General features: G+C 40.1%; 1 protein-coding gene across 11 annotated transcripts in view; it reads right to left on the bottom strand.

The window, feature by feature from the left end:
* CDK16 (cyclin dependent kinase 16) overlaps positions 1-17120 on the bottom strand; it is a 66326-nt gene that overhangs the window by 13126 nt on the left and 36080 nt on the right. For 5 of the 11 annotated variants that reach the window (XM_087925585.1, XM_087925587.1, XM_026711335.2 and 2 more), the window contains 8 exons: positions 15085-15225; positions 12575-12708; positions 11590-11715; positions 11358-11414; positions 9380-9494; positions 6096-6190; positions 4778-4840; positions 100-223 (listed from right to left, as the gene is read on the bottom strand). In XM_087925585.1, the coding sequence (XP_087781711.1) occupies positions 100-223; positions 4778-4840; positions 6096-6190; positions 9380-9494; positions 11358-11414; positions 11590-11715; positions 12575-12708; positions 15085-15225 (855 nt within the window). Of the gene's footprint in view, positions 1-99; positions 224-4777; positions 4841-6095; positions 6191-9379; positions 9495-11357; positions 11415-11589; positions 11716-12574; positions 12790-15084; positions 15226-17120 lie in introns of all 11 variants that reach the window. The other 6 variants (XM_026711336.2, XM_087925593.1, XM_087925592.1 and 3 more) reach the window with 2 other exon arrangements.

Genomic DNA, 17120 nt, shown 5'->3' with positions numbered 1-17120 from the left:
ATCCTCATATCACTCCTACCCTCGAGGCCATCAGTTACCAAAAATAAGAGCCCGAAGATTGCTGGAATATAGATCAAAAAAGGATTTGACGATACTCACCAAAATCTGCTAGTTTGAGCTCCCCTCTCTCGTTAATAAGCAAATTCTGGGGCTTCAAGTCTCGATGCAGCACCTTCTGACGGTGACAGTAGGCTAGGCCACGTAGCAGCTGGAACAGAAACAACTAGAAGAGGGAACAAAGCCGTCTAAGTGAATTTTGCTAGGCAAATACAATTTCCCTATCATTCACAGAATAGTTCATATTGCATATCTTTTACACAGATACTTATATAGAGTAATGGATGTGTATGTTGCTTTCTTTTCCTAATATATTTCCAAATCACACAACAGTGCCACTGTCACATCAGTAACTAAGATAGTATGAAAGGAAAATACAGGTAGTACCCAGTTCTGTTCCCAAAATCTGCCCTTTAGTTGAATTTATATGTAAATCAGAAACAGTATTATGTATAATACTGTGTAACTAGTATTGTGTAATGAACTTGAAACATTGTGTATTTAACTTGAATTTTGCTACGATAGGCTCTGTACTTAACTATGGATCATCCTTAAACTAAGGCATTCTTAAACTTGGGAATTTGCTACATATAAAGAATTTTTAAAAAAAATCCGTTTATTGGGCATCACTGCTTGTGATCATTTGGGGAATAAAAGCACATTTAGTACATTTAGCATAGGCATGACCAATAGCAGTTCCATTTGAGTCCAAAATTTGCACCATTGACAGGAAGACTATGCAGACAGTGGTGAGGACAGCAGAAAACATTATTGGAAGTTCATTCTCTTCTGTCCAGGACACGGTATACAAGCAATACTTGATCAGGGTCCACAATATTGTCTGAGATGCATCCTCTCCATGAGCAGTTTTCTTTGTTACCTTCTGGGAGGAGGCTTTGCAGTATCGGAAGCAGAACAACAAGATTCTGTAATAGCTTTATACCATATAGTACCAAAATTGTTAATTCTCAAGGCTCTTTTTTCTGCTACGTATTCTAAATGGTCTGTGATGATATATATACTGTGTGTGTGTGTGTGTGTGTATGTATCTTTCTTTCTTTCTTTCTTTCGTTTGAGAATGGGGATCAGAATTTCATTTTTTAATGTATGCCAGTGTGTTCACAGAAAAAAAGTGGCAATAAAGATTATTTTATTTATCTTATATCATATATTCAATTCTTCTCATATATCACATAGGATCCATGATATATTTGTTTGGATTGCAGTCTCCTGGACATACACTTACAGATGATATTTTAGTCCCTGAACATGTAGGAACATAGAACCTCTGTTCCTTTAATACCATTAAAGAAAGATATAAAAAAAATCAAGGTGGGATTATGTGAGCATCTTGGGAAATCCTGATACAGTACATATGTTACTTTTCAGTAAAACATTAATAATATATATGGAACATTTGACTTGGTCTTTTTTTCTATAATGGAGGGAGATTATCCATAATTGCTTCTCCCTTTCACTCCATCAGACACGAACAAATATTCTTTGAGGCCCTTATATATAAAGAGAGAGCAATATCCAAGCCTACCGATGGAAATATCAGACAACATGAGAATTCCAAGATTAGTAAAAAGACAGAATATAAAACCCTGATGTTCACAATGAACTGGACATTGAAGAGTTGAATACCTTCTGCCCACTGCAGGGGAAAAAACTTTGATGATAATTCAATGTTTCTTTTTCCAGAGGGGAGAAGGATATCCACAGCTGGAATCTACCAAAACATTTCCAAAAGTGGTAGGGGCAAACACTTTTGGCTGGCTGACTGTCATATATGTAGAATGTATATATATTCTGCCAAGGCTTGCACATCTAAACTGTAATGTTGCACAACAGAAGAGATGAATGACCATACAGCTACCTTACTAATGTCTAACAGGACAATCTTAGGGACGAGGGCTAAAGTACGGAAATGGCTGCAATCTTAGTAGAACAAGTTTTGGCCTTGACCAACAGCAGAGCAGCACTTAAAAGAACTATCCAGAACAAGATTCAACTGCAGAGATTTGCAAACAATTACTCTGTGCCGCAGGAATGGCTGTTGAAATAAAACAATATGAAACCCAAAATATAAATCTTGAAAGTTAGCCACATCTATCTCATGCTAGTCCTTTTTAACCTAGACAAAATAAAAGTTGGGAGGCACAACTGAAAACATACATCTTTGCATAAATGAAGATCTTAGGCATAGCTAAGATCCTTAGGTATGTATCCTTTATCCTTAAATAGGCATAAATGATGAAATGGTTCACAGCACGCACAAAATCGTATGTGGCATTGCAAGTTCAGAAATATGACAGATTGAAATAACAGCAATTAATTATTCTGAACAGTGATAAGAAAAATGGGAAGTATAAAGCAGGTCTGGAGGCCACCCAAAACTTAACATGTCTTCCACAACTGCTGCCTGTATTGAGAATCAAAAGAAGTAATTCAGTTCTCAAAATGGTGACATGAAGAGAGGTTTTCCCAAGCTTCATAGTGATTCTTACCTAAGATCAATTGGTCAATCAAAGCAATCAGCTTTGGATGTACTCCACCAAAATAGAAATCAGGTGCAACAACTGATGACATAATTTAGAGGTCTTCCTTACACTTACTACTTCATTCAGGTCAGATACGCATAGACTGTGGTATGTTCAACCAGGAGCATATGGTATAGAACAGGGGTGTGAAACTGGCGGCCTGTAGGCTGGATGCATCACTCCCACACCAACTCCACGAATGGGAAAAACGTTGTGAAACATCACATGACGGCAACGTGATGCAGCGAGTTTGATACCCATGGTATAGAAGATGACTGAAGCTAAGCAGAGCCAGATGAATGACCTCGAACTCCAGGAAGTTGAAGGAAGAAGCAATAGCCCTTAGCTTTGCAGCACAAATAAAGCCACGGATAGCTGATCTAGCTAGTTACTACTGTTGGAGGAGCACAAGAGCACAAAGTTTTTCCCTGTTGAAATCGTGGAGATGTTCGCTTACTTACAAAAAGGCAGCCAAGCCAGTGACTCCATGACCTCACAACTATTTCCTTCAGAAATGGCAGAAGTTCCAACAGAATGATCCAAGAATGATCCTTCATCTATGCCTGCACCCATGACTTCCTGGAGATGAGCTAGAGTTAGCACATGTAAGGGCAATCCGACAAGGCTCTTTATCTCCCGTTCTTTAAAATGCAGGCTGTAGTTAAATTTTTAATACTGTACCGAAGTGCACAACGAGTGGGAAAAAGCTGTGTCTTTCTAGGTTGCCTCCTATCCCTCCCAGACTGATCAGACACAAAGTCTTACTCAGCAGATACTAAAACAGACCTCATGAAAAAAAAATCATCTAGGTAAAGATAAACATGAATTTCCCAATCCCACAGAAACATCACCCATGTCAACAGGGAGTGTTTTAGGAACCAACGTCCAGCTGAAGGAGAAAGTATCCTGAAAACAGTTCTCCAAACATTTTAACCAGAGGAACTGGTTGGCGAAAGGGGTGGATTAAAATATGCAGACCAGTCTCCTGAAGATCCAGGGAAGCCAGAATGTTTTAGCCTATGAGACATTCCATGATGGAATCCAATGACTCCTTACAAAGCCTGCAATGTTCTATGTGCTGATTCTCCCCACTTCAAACCTAGCGGGGTTCTCCTCCTCATTGCTTCTTCCCGGGAAACACAACTTAAATATAAAGTAGCACTTGAGGCTCTTTCTGCAGGAAGAAATAGTTCACTGGCCTTGATGGCCAGAAAAAGATCTATCACTTCTAGTATTTGACAATCCTTCTGATTTCAAACCTGAGGGAAAGAAATGAAGAAATCCCACAGAAAAATTTGGAACGCAGTGAAATATCTCCACTGCATGTGCGAAGTATTCAAGAGTCTGATATTGTGAGCCAACAATACTTTTACAAGTATTACAATAAAATCAGGGTTGCTGTCATTGCTATTTGTGAGTCCCTTTGCAAAGATGGGAACACTAGAACCTCTAAAAGGAAGATGGGAAGGTTATTGTTTCAGCTGTATGAGAGCCTAGATTCAACAGTGACCGTTCAAAGTTACAACGGCACTGAAAAAGATCATCTATGACCATTTTTCACACTTATGACCGTTGCAGCATCCCCATGGTCGCATCCGTTTACATTTGGATGCTTGACATCTGATTCACATTTATGACAGTTGCAGTGTCCTGAGGTCATGTGATCACCTTCTACAACCTTCTGACAAGCAAAGTGTCAGGGATGTGACTTCTCCAATAGGACACATCAGTCTCCAAGAGTCATCCATCATGCTTTCCAATAACCTTCTTATGCACTGACAACTTTGGGTTGCTGAGTTGATATCTAGGCATTTCAAGAATGCCTTATTTTCCCCCACCCCCTTTTTCTGGCAGCTAAAAAGACCAAAGGAGTATCTTTTTAGTTGGCACAAAGTCAATGGGAAAACCAGATTCACTTACCAAATGTTGTTACTATTGTAACAACTGCAATGATTCACTTAACAAATGTGGCAAGAAAAAGTCATAAAAAGGGGCAAGACTTATTTAACAAATTTCTCACTTAACCACATAAATGTTGGGCTCAGTTGTGGTTGTAAGTTGAGGACTGCCTTTAATCTGAGTCTTTGCTGGCACTGTAAGCAATTCTTCTATCACTGAAGAAGCTGAAAGCAATCGCTGAAAGGAAAGAATCAGCCGTACTAAGAATTAATCCTTACCTTCACATTGTGCATATTTATTACGTTCCCACAATCATCTAGATACTGTTTGAGGTCTTTATCCTGTGAAAGAAAAGGACAGGATTTTATCTCTGGTACATTTAGTGTTTCAACAAGGTAATATTGTTCCAACAATTACATCAGAAGGTCTTAAGGCAAGGTAATCAAACACAGACTGGCAGACACAGCTTTACAGCTGGAAGATACACTGCGTGTTGTTCCTACTCCTCTCAAGATATAATGGGCCAATATAGCAATCTGAGAACCTGAGGTACCCCAAGCCTCTGCCTCAACAGAATTCCAGCTTTGAGTAACCTGAACTGAAGTAAGGGGGGGTGGGGGTGGCATCAGATACTACATGCCAGCCGGTTCCCAGGCTGACTCATCTTAATGAAGGCATGTGCAATGAGTAGAATGGGTTTAATTGGGCGCTATGGTGGCCCCTCTATAGATACAGGCAATTCATCACTCTCTTTTAACAACCCCATAATCCCTTGCAGGGTGAAATCTGGGCAACTGAATGGAGCTGAGTGTTACTGGCCGGATGCCCTTCCTGTTGCCAATGCAGAGGGGTTTTTTTTTTTTCCAGTTGATATATTCTCAGTGTGTCCAGAGACAGAAATATCTGCTTCTACCTAGGATCAAACTCACAGCCTCCTTTTTTGTGATGCGAGAGTGCCACCTCTATGCCACCTCACCACTCCCTATAGATACAAGCAATTGAATTAGGAAAATGAAGCCTGGGAGCTGATGGAAGCCAGTCCCTGATCCAATTCTTTATTCATAGCTCCACCAAGAAACAGTGACCAAAAGCATTACAAGCCACTTATCTTTGACTTTTCTTGCTACATTTGTTAAGTGAAGCTTCCCGTGTGAAGCAAGAAGAGATCGTAGAGATCTACAATATATACTTGTTTTATTTAGAGATCAAATACATGGAACACTTTACCTTCTTAGAAGGAGGGGTTATTGTGTCATTTATTCAGCTTTTGGAACTTAACCTTTGAGAACTACTGTCAGTTCCACCCAAACTACAAAACTTGCTGCTAATGTGGCTGTTCCAAAGACAAGCAGAGAATTTTCTCAAAAGTACTTGAACTCTCCCAGGAAACTACAATTCCCCAAAGTCTTCAGAAGGGTGTCTCTACTGCCTGGAGTTTAAAGACCATCCTTTTTCAAACCAAAATGGCAGCTTGCACATAAGGAAAGTTGGTGGTGACTCTGAATTTTCTAGATCTTAATGAGAACTGGATTTTCAGACATAAAAGAAAGTTGTGTTCCAATTTATTTCATTCCCTCCCTTCCTCCATCTACTCACTAAATACTCGAAGACAAGAGTCAGGGATTTCTCTGTATGGATGATATCATGCAGGGTCACTATATTGGCATGTTTCAAATCTTTTAGAAGTGAAACTGTAAGAGAAAGAAAGATAGGAGACATGAGATCTGCACCACAAACATTTCTAACACAATCATTTCCAAATAGGTGGCTTTGAGAGAATTATTTGAACATGACATAAAAGAAAAGAATTCAAGTTCCTGGGAGCCCAAAACATACTTAAAGGAGCTATTTGTTGCACTGTTCCAAAATGCAGTATTCTAGCCTTGAATTCAATTATGGGAGAGAAAGCTAGGGACCAAATTTTCTCTGCATAGATGACTAGAACTGCAATCCAGGGCTGCAAGGGATATGACTGCAGGAGTGCTTAGCTACGTACATTGGCCATTTTGCCCCTCTATAATATCAATAATGTTCTTTCTTTCCTCCTTATGCAGATACAAAAGGAGGGAGATCTATCTTCATACATTGTTTTATAGGGCCAATGAGACTGGAGGAGTTTGGGGAAGAATGGATCAGCATGAATGGGTTGCATCCCATCCGCTGAGATCCAGCAGAGAATTTGTTAAATGGTGTACCTATTGGCTTGCTTCTTTGCGCTTTCATTTCTCCATGTGACTGCATGCCTAAGCACTTCTACTTTTTAATGGCTTGAGTTGCCCTGTTTAACGTTGGTGTCAACGTCTGCCTTAATTACATTAGAAATTGTAGGGTCCTGCTGACATCCTAGCAATACATCTCTTGCACGTTGGTGGAAAGACTGCAGCAAATTCTGAATTCAACTTACGACCACAATTGAGCCCAACATTTCCGCTGCTAAGCGAGCCATTTGTTAAATGAGTTTTGCCGCATTCTACGACCTTTGCCACAGTGGTTAAGGGAAACACTGAAGTTGTTCCGTTGTAACATGGTTGTTCAATAAAACTGGCTTCCCATGGACTTTGCAGCAGAAATTTTAGCCTCAATGATGGTCATAAGTCAAGGACTACCTGTACTGAAGAACATCAATAAGGTGAGCCACATGAAATGCCAAGACTGATTGAAATTTCCCTTTGAGTAATCTGCCAATTGTCCTTAATCATTAAAGTTCGTCGACATTTTTGATGTGAAACTTGATGGTTGTCACAGGTATGTTTTGTTCGTGATCATACAAATCAACATTTCTCAATTCACTACCTTTACATTTTTGGGGCCCAGCAACACACAGTATTCACCTCAATGCATTCATCACTGTAAGCAACCTACACTCAGCAATGGCAGTCAAAAGTACAGTTCAGCACATGAAATGAGTAAATTGACATTTGACATAAGAGAACAAGAAGATAAACAATTTTATAAAATATGGGGTTTATCTTATCAATGGTTAGAAAAAAAATATGGAAATGAAATATGTTAGAGAATTTTACAACATAAGGATAACAAAATTATACAGAACATAATATAAAGATGTATTACCATTGATAACATGAATTGCTATATTATAAATTAATTTAAAATTTTGAATATCTCGTATAAAATGAGGGAATAATAGTTTAGTCAAATAAATGATTAACAATGATAATAATGTATGCATATACATTAGATTGATAATATGAGAATTTATATAAACAATTGTAAGTGAGGACTAGGGAGAGGATGCACAAAAAAATTGTAACTGACACACTGTATGTATGTAATTGGAAGATGGTTTTATGTTTTATGTCTTGTTTGTGTATGTTTGTCTAAAAATAAATAAAAAAATCTTTTTTTAAAAAAAGTACAGTTCAACACATTGTTTCAAGCGAATACTGACTGTAGGTTTCTAGTTCACAAACACCAACCCAGCCTTTCTTCACAGCAACTTTCCTCCAATGAAATGAAAGAACAGACACACCAGAGCTTCTAATATGGGTAGTCCTCAACTTATGACCACAACTGAGCCCAACAGTTATGTTGATAAGTGAGAAATTTGTTAAGTGAGTTTTGCCCCACTTTACGGCTTTTCTTGCCACATTTGTTAAGTGAATCACTGCAGTTCTTAAATTAGTAACACAGTTTGTTAAGTGAATCTGGTTTCCCCATTGACTTTGCTTGTCACAAGGTTGCAAAAGGTGATCACATGATCCTGGGGCACTGCAACTGTCATAAGTATGAGTCAGTTGCCAGGTACCTGAATTCTGATCACCTGACCATGGGGATACTGCAATGGTCGTAAGTGTGAAAATTGGTCATAAGTCACTTTTTTTTAGAACCATTGTAACTTCAAATGGCCAACAAGTAAACTGTTATAAGTTGAGGACTATCAATACAGGCAGTCCCTTGACTTATAATAGTCCGTTTAGTGACCATTCAAAGTTGTAACGGCACTGAAAAAAGGAACTTACGACCATTTTTCACAGTTATGGCCTTTGCAGCAGCCCCACAATTATGTAATCAAAATTCAGATGCTTTTGGATCATATTTATGACATATTTATGACTGTTGCCATGTCCTAAAGTCATAAAAATCCATTTTTGTGATCTTCTAACAAGTAGTCAATGGGGAAGCCAGGTTCACTTAACAACCGGGTTACTAACATAACAACTTCAGTGATTCACTTAATAACTGCAGCAAGAAAGGTTGTAAAATGGGACAAAAACTCACTTAACAAATGTCTCACTTAACCACAGAAATTTTGGGCTCAATTGTGGTCGTAAGTTGAGGGCTACCTGTATTGCCATCTGATAGCAACTCCCAATGCTCATTATTTTTCATTCAGCCCTTGTGGTTTGTAGATGGTTAAAATGAAAATGTCACTTGCAGATCCGTCTCTCTATACATCTAACTCATCCAGACCTTGACTGAATCCCACTGCATTTCTTACTATGGGTTTTTGTTTTTTTTTGGTCATGTTCAATGCCCATCTACTGCAGCCTTCCCTGCTTTGACATGCTCTAAATTGCTCCATGCCAGCAGGACCGTATCTGAAGAATATGGGATTAGGAAAGGCTGAACTAAACGTTTGGTAAATGACTCCTCTATGTAGAGTTATGGCTGTTTGCCTCAGACGAATGCTATGCTTTTCTTTGCTTTCAAAGTCTAAACGTTCTTATAACCTCCCATTACTTGATAGCTACTACATGGAGTTCTCAAGGCAGCTTATAAGCAGGGCAATTCACTATCAAGCCAACCAGTTTTCAGGATTCTTTTCTTTCAAATAATATCTTCCCACAGTTTCTGTTAAAAAGACAAAATAATGCAAGAGTTCTTTGAAAGCCCTGGAAGAAGTGGCTACAGGTTTATACCTTCCCGAATAGCTGTGCAAGGGGCACCCTCTTCATGCTCAAGACGGATCTCCTTCAAAGCCACTAAGTTGTCCGTGAGCTTACTCTTTCCCTTGTAGACAGTGGCATAGGTTCCCTGATGTGGAAGAGGCAAAATTTAAGTTAACATGGTACTTGTAAACTGGCCAGAGTCTCTTAAGGCACTGAGATGGCTGGTGTACAAATGTGATTAAATAATTTCTTAAAACAAGTTTTATTTCAGTTTTCCATATTTTAAAAACATCTCTTTTTAGTGAGCAGCGTGAATACAGGCTTCCACATTGATATACAAATATGACCATGGTTACATATTCAATTTTTATATTCAACTTCTTCTCTTAATGATGCTTTTATACATTTTCTATTTTATTGTATTATTCCAAGTGTTTGCTAATAATTTCTGAGGAATAAATATCCTGTCATCTTCTATAAGCACCAGCCCATCCTTCAGCTTTTGCATTTCACCCCACGCTTAAGATTCAAAACTGCAGCTTCAACATGAGAATTATTTCAATGTGACCTCTTTGTCTCTCATTCCTTTTCTCATCCTCATCCCACCCCGAGGTTCCTTCTCTACGTAATTCCTATCTTCCCAGGCTTAAACTTCCCTAAAATAGGAAAAACTATCTCCGAAGTTGTACTGATCGGACAAACTTGACGTTTCAATGAGAACAATCCCTCCTTTATTGACTGTTCACCCAACTTCTTTGTTACCAATTCACTAGTGGCAGTGACATTTCTACTCTTCCGGCGGAAGAAAATACATATAACTCAGGGTTGAACTGTGGAGTCCTCGCTGTTCTCTGAGCTTAGTTGTTTTATGACCCGACTAGGTAACATCATCAGTGTCAATGAGTGTGGAATTTCCTCTTTCTTTGGTGAGAAAACCGCATGCCCACCAACACTGGCCGAATAAGTTACTACAGTATGTATAAACAGAGAGCAAATCCCACACTCACTGACGCTGATGATGTTACCTACTCAGGTAATGAAATATCTGCAAGCAAACAGCCAAGCTCAGAGAGTACCAAAGACATCACATTTATACTCTTCACAGCCACAGTGATAACTATATGTCCAATTTGCAGCAAATATGGGAGTCTGGTACTTGGATTTGCAAGCCCCTCCCAGGCTTGTTTCGATAACAATAAATGAGGCATAGCACTAGGCGCATATACTAGTAGAAAGACACCTGTAACCAATCTAGTTTTATCAGGACAGGAGTGTCTCTGACCAGGAATAGATGGGGATATTTTGTCCCTGATTTTATAGGTTCAAAACAGTTAATGCTTTTCTTTATTTATCTTTTTAAAGCCCTGAAGTAGGTCATTAACAAGCCATTCAACAAACCCTCAAAGATGAAATGGGGTAAAACTGGAGCTCTGGATATTAGCTGTGAAATATAAATTACAAGTACAGGTGCTTCTTTCTTGGGGCAAGGGAAAGGAAGGGAATTCTCTGTTCAAGGACTTCCAAATACAGGGTTCTGACTACATTTGACTCCCCTGGGCAAATCAAGTCCTAAAGGTGGCTACCAAGATGGTAGGAACTAGAAAAAATATTAGAATAAAAGATAAAATAGAATATATAGGCCAGACAATTTGCTCATGTACTATACAAGAACAGTAAAAATAATAGTGCAGTTAGAAGCCATGTCCAAAATCAGAACACAGAGGAAGATTGAAGCCTGGGAGGTGGGCTTTCTTCTTGCAATGAATGGTTTGCTCATGGATACTAGAGATGGTAAGAAAATCACCCACTATAGGATTCTGTTCTCCACCATTAAGGGACTGGCAAGATCCAAAACCAAACACGAGCATAAAAAGATTGGAGCTGAAACCACCATGGACTCCTATACAACCCAATGCATGTTAAAACAAAGAACCACCATTTCTCAAGTGAACTAAAATCCACTTCTTACCTTTGACCAGTCTGAAAAAGGCCAGTTCACAACACTCACCTCTCCCAATTTGTCCAACTTCACGTATGTCTCCAGCTTCCCAAAGCCAATCTCCGACTAAATGAAAAAGAACCAAGGAACAAAGTGTAATGGATCTTCCCTTTTCAGTCTGGGGTGCTTAGAGAGTCAGCAACAGCAGCAGTTGCTGACCTGCAGTACTTAGTACTGGTCCCGCACCAGTGAAGGGGGAACACTGAGAACTAGAAAAGGGAGACAGGTGATTCCTATTTACCAAAGAGACTCTGCGTAACCGCCTGCTCAAGGGCTTGTCAAAGAGAGGACTGTTGAGGGTCAGTTTCTCCAGGTAGCCTTCAGGCAGACGGATGTCAGCTGGGAGTGACAGGCGCTTGTTAATATCCTGGGAAGCAAAGAAAAATTAAGTCAGCTTTTTTATTAAAAGCCTCCCAAAATTAGAAGCCTGGGTGGACTGACAGATAGTAAAAGGAAATTTTTCGTTAGTTTTTATTGTTTTTTTATTTTTATGTTTTGTTTTAAATATGCTTTTGCATTGTGTAAACCGCCTCAAGTCGCCATGGGCGAATAGGCGGCAATATGAATTAAATTAAAATAAATAAATAAATAAATGCCCAGGCTAGAAGTGAAGAAGGCAGAGTCTCCAGTTTCTCCTGCACTACAAAAAAATAAATAAATCACAACCTCTCTTTTAACCAGCATGGAATCTAAGCAAAGAAAAAAAATCTAAGTAAGTCCTTGACAAAAGCATCAATAACTTTTGGATTCTCCAGGACATTTGGGGCCAATTTAGAAATCTTGGTAACAATTTCCTGTGCAATCTCACAAACCCATATATAGGAATACAAAAAAAGTCAAATTTTACTAAGCGATTAGACTCACAATATGTTAAACTCAGTATCTGGGTTAACAAAGAGTAGACATAAATAAACCACTAAGAAATCAAATCAACCCCCATTTAATTTAGTCCGGCATGCAATGCAAGGAATTCTGTGCAAAACCCGTGCATTTATCAAATGTTTGTCTTACTTTTATCTGAGGTAACTTGGGGTAGACTTTGCCTTCCCTAATCACTGTAGCTAACTTTGGGGAGTAAAAAATGAGCATGTAACTTGAGAAGGCAGACATCTTTATTCCTTTCACATCTCTCCATGCAAAAACAGCCCATTATTAATGTGAGACAGAGAACTCTTTGTTCCCACCTTAAGCTGTCTCTCCATCATCACCAGCCAGCACCCACATACCTCAGTGGAAATCTTGCGCGCTGGGTTGTTCCGCATACGCACTCGGACGGGAGACTGCACCTCATCTGATGATGTTCCTGATGCCTGATCACTCTCACCATCCGAACCCATTTTGAGGTCCTCGTGAACAATTTCTGCATCAAGGAGAAATGCGGATGAAGACACGGTGGGCAGAGGGGACTCACCCCATTCCCTCCAATATTTGTAAAGCTGGGCTGTAGAAGGAAGCAACGGATCAGCCCAATGGGTTGGAACTAGAACTCCCATCATTCCCAGGCCATGGGGCTATGCTTACTGAAGTCTCTGAGAACTGCAATCCCATTACTATTGGCGGGCACTAGTTGGGAAGTGGCTACTGTCAACCCCTAAGCATAATGTTTTATGTAAAAGTGTAAATGTTTTAAATAAATACTCTTCTTTCAGTCTGAAACCATTTCATGAATGTTCCACAATAGCAACCCAACACTGATAATACAATATATGTATTTTGGCAATCTCAATTCCATCTCTCCAGAAGATTTAGACATGCTGCCACCAGGAGTACCTCCCCCCAAAATAGTAAGACTACATGGCTATAGATCAGGGGTCTTCAAACTTGGCAAGTTTAAGACCTGTGGACTTTAATTCCCAGAATTCCTGAGCTAACATGACTGGAGGATGAATTCTGGGAGTTGAAGTCCACAAGTCTTAAACTTGCCAAGTTTGAAGACCTTTGCTACAGATGATGGACTGGACTTCACTTTTTTAGACTGATCACAATTTTAAGGGGTTCCCTGCATATAAAAAGCTACCACAACATGTAAGAGCCTTCATTACACTTTCTCTCTTCCATGTAATTGTCCTTTATTAGCAGGATCAAGTTCTATAACCTACTCAGTTGACTTACTCAGTTATAGGGGTATAAGCAAGATCAGAGAATGGGATAACATGTTCTGATTTCCTTCTGTCCACTTTGTTTCTTCGTTAAATTTATTTGCCACCCATCTCATTTCAAAGTGACTCTAGGCTGTTTTCAGCATAAAAACATTAAAATCATCAAATATAAATAAACACCCAATTATCCCCCAATTTATTAACTACTTCTTCTAACATAATTTGACTAGCTGCATTACTTATAATTATGTTGGTTCCACAATCGAATGTAAAAAAATCCTCTAAATGTTCAGTATAACATTTTAATATGTAGCAATCAAAGTATATACTACTGTGAGCCAGCCTTCCTCAACATGTTGCCCTCAGAAAATGATAGTATCACTCATCTGTCTTCCCGAAACTGCATTAGACGCTGGATAGTGTAGTCCAGCATATCCAAAGAGCACCAGATTCAGGAAAATTGCTCTGGGAATGGGATTACACTGGCTCGCTGATTCTGTGCATCTTTTTAAAGACAACATGAACCTTGAGGTCTGCTTCAATGTATTTTAAAATAGCTATATGTTGAATTCATGTCAGTGATACTCTCAAGAGTACAAAACAGTATTTCTGACCTAATGCTTTTAACTCCCCAAATTCCCAGACTCCATAGCCATTGTTATATGTCATAAGCCAAGAGTCTTTTTTGGAATCAGGAAGCTTCAAATCCCAGTAAATTAAACTGAATTAATTATAACTCAATACCTCTGGAAGTTATCTGGTTGGGAAAGGCTGATTTAAAAGGACAGCAAATCACTTTATATTGAGTCAGGCCACTGGTCCAGCTGCTCAGCACTCTCTGGAGCAAGAGTGTCAAACTCGCGTCATGTGATGTATGGCAACTTTTTCCCTTCGCTAAACTGGGCGTGTGACTGGCCAGTGTATGACGCATCTGGCCCGCAGGCCTCAAGTTTGACAACCTTGATCTAAAAAGCAACATCAGGGTGGTCTTATGAAAAGATTCCCACTTTATTGCTAAAGTGCCTCAATCTTTTATCTTTCACAGAAGATTGTGCTAATCAATTTCTGCTCAAAATCATCTTATACAGAGGATGTGCTTGGCATAACCTAGACATGTAGAGGGCATTTAGAATAGCCCAGGAAAAATAATTAATAAAAAGTAAAAGTGACATGACCAGGTTCACACATTATGCTAAGCCAGGATTTTGAACCATAATTACTGAAAAAAATTCCACCTTTAGCTTTAGAGACAACTGAATACAAGTTTCACCTATTGGGCTAACAAATCATACTATGCATTAGCATAGTGAGTGAGACCAGCCAGAATAAAACTCTCAGATTCAGTATGATGCACTGAATAAGACCAAGATTAATTTCTCTTCGAGTGAGACCCAGTAATCTGAGACTCCAGCTTCCTTACCAACCACATCCTGGAGCAGAAATTCAAGACTCTGGGTTCCCCAGACCTCTTACTCAAGGAATCGATGTACCCCAGCTTGACACAAGATGCTCAGGTGCCTAAATAAGTTAACAGGGACTCCAAAAAGCCTCTCTTGAAGTCAGACTGGCTTGACTCGTGGCTTCAACCCACAATGGGGAGCCCTTACTGGCAGCACAGTGGGAGGTGCGATAGTCACCTAATCGGGTGGTACGGCCGAGGTGAGAGCTCAGACTGCGGCTGACGGCCAGACGGGGCCTGCGGAAGGAGCCTGCGTAGTGGTGCAGGAAGGCGTGAACGCTGCGGGAGGTGCTGGGATGCACACTCTTCACTGTGGGGCCTGGGGGGGGGGGGCAGGAGAAGGAGGGGAGGAGGAAAGCCCACAGATAGACAGATGGGAGGGAAGGATATGGAAGATGCAGGAAAAATGGAGGGGGACACAGGTGGCCGGGAAATGTGGTGTCCGGAGAGTGAAGAACAGAACATCAGCAAAAGGAGAGAAAGGGAGTGGTAGGAGGGGAAACACCAACGAGAAGCAGAAGTAGCAGCAACAGAGGGAGAAGGAAAGTGGGATCCCAGAAAATGGACCACCAGAGGAAGAATATCCATCTCCACCCACCACACAAAAAAAAGTGGTAGTATAAACAGAGGGAGGGAGGGTAAAGTGGAGACAAAAGGGAACCCCAAGCAACATCCAAAGGGAGTGATATGGAAAAGACAGGTGCACGAAAGGAGGGGTCGGGGAAGGAAAAGAAGAGGTTGAGCAAACAGCCCACAGCAAAGAACCGAAGGCATGGGGGGACAGACAGTGGCCACCACACAAGCAAAGGGATTGATGCCGCCACAGAAGAAGGGAGGCCAATATAAACAGAAAGATGGGAAAAAAAGAGGGAAAAAAAAAGAGAAATATGAAGGAAGGAAGGAAAAACAAAACACAAATCAAAGTAGAATAGAAATCAAACTCAAAAGACAGCCCTCGGCCAAGGGGCAGGATTGGGTATATAACGGAGAGACAGGACTTACCAGAGTGAGACAGCCTTCCCTACCGTTTTAATAACTGGAGACCTCACCCCACCCCTCAAATATATTTGCGATTGGAATTTTTATAGTATAACAATGAGTAATGTTGGTTTGCTGCACTGTTTCAACTCACAAAACATGTCTTCCGGCGTAGCTTTTCATGAGCTTAGCTAATTCTACAGCATCTCAGCTACGTTCTTAAAAGTGAAAGGTCAATATTTCAGTCCTCACTATTACACCGGTAGCCCTGACCCAACAAAGGCAAGATGGGTTGAGTAGTCCACAACAAATTTCCAGATGTCTATTGGCCTGGAAACATGCCTATGGCTATTTTTTTTAGTCAACAGAAACATCTTAAGTCATGCATTCTGATTTCACCTGCACTAATGCTCAGGATCGGACTCAGAACTACTTTCTACGCTGTTCCATATCCATCCAACATGTCCTTTATTTTCTGCTCTATATGAGTTTAGGATGGTGAAAATAGGTCCTCATGCTGGCATAGAGAGAAAGAAACAGGATGCATCCTTTTCCCTTTCACCCCTATTACCATCATTTTTCACAGCTCCAAAGTTGTCTGTTACTGTAGCCTAGGCAGCTCGGTTCTGTAAAAAAAACTAGTTTCACAGCTGGGTAAAAGGGCCTCCAGGTTGCAAGGAATTTTCTGACCATTTGCAAAGGAAGTTGCTAAAACTCTGTAGAATGTGCAGATTCTACAGAATGGGAGCACATTTATGTCTTTTTAACACAGAACAGCCCCACTTAAGCCAGGGTTTGGCAGTGTTCAAGAAGTTAGGAGCCACAATTCTGCCTCCTTATCTTCCAGAGGGCTTCAAGAATTTGTCCATTTTTTAGAATTGGGGGAGGGGGGGTTGGGGAATGTTCAATGGTAGAAGTGGAAGGCCTCTGGGAAGCAAAAGAATCGCATGTTAAATTTCCAAATGTTAGTTTGAAAGCAGTCCCCAAATTGCCTCCGAGCTGTTTTTCTGGTAAGGAAGTTAAAGGTGAGGACATGAATATTTCGCAGCCAGATGTCTCCTGTTTCAGTTCCCATCCTTCAAGCTGAAAATATGACCACCACCACCACCACCACCCCTCCCCCAAAAAAGTTAAAAATCAGCCTGACAAATGTACTGGGTGGTTTTTTTTTGGTCTTTTTTAAAAAGTATTTTGTACCCTGTGGGATTCTACGCAGGTTTGCAACTTGCTGGCCTT

The sequence above is a fragment of the Pseudonaja textilis genome, chromosome 2 (genome assembly GCF_049901715.1).
Source record: "Pseudonaja textilis isolate UNSWEBS1 chromosome 2, rPseTex1.2, whole genome shotgun sequence".
NCBI lineage: Eukaryota > Metazoa > Chordata > Lepidosauria > Squamata > Elapidae > Pseudonaja > Pseudonaja textilis.
The sequence above is the reverse complement of the archived record's forward strand: the minus strand, read 5'-3'. Positions and strand labels throughout refer to the sequence as shown.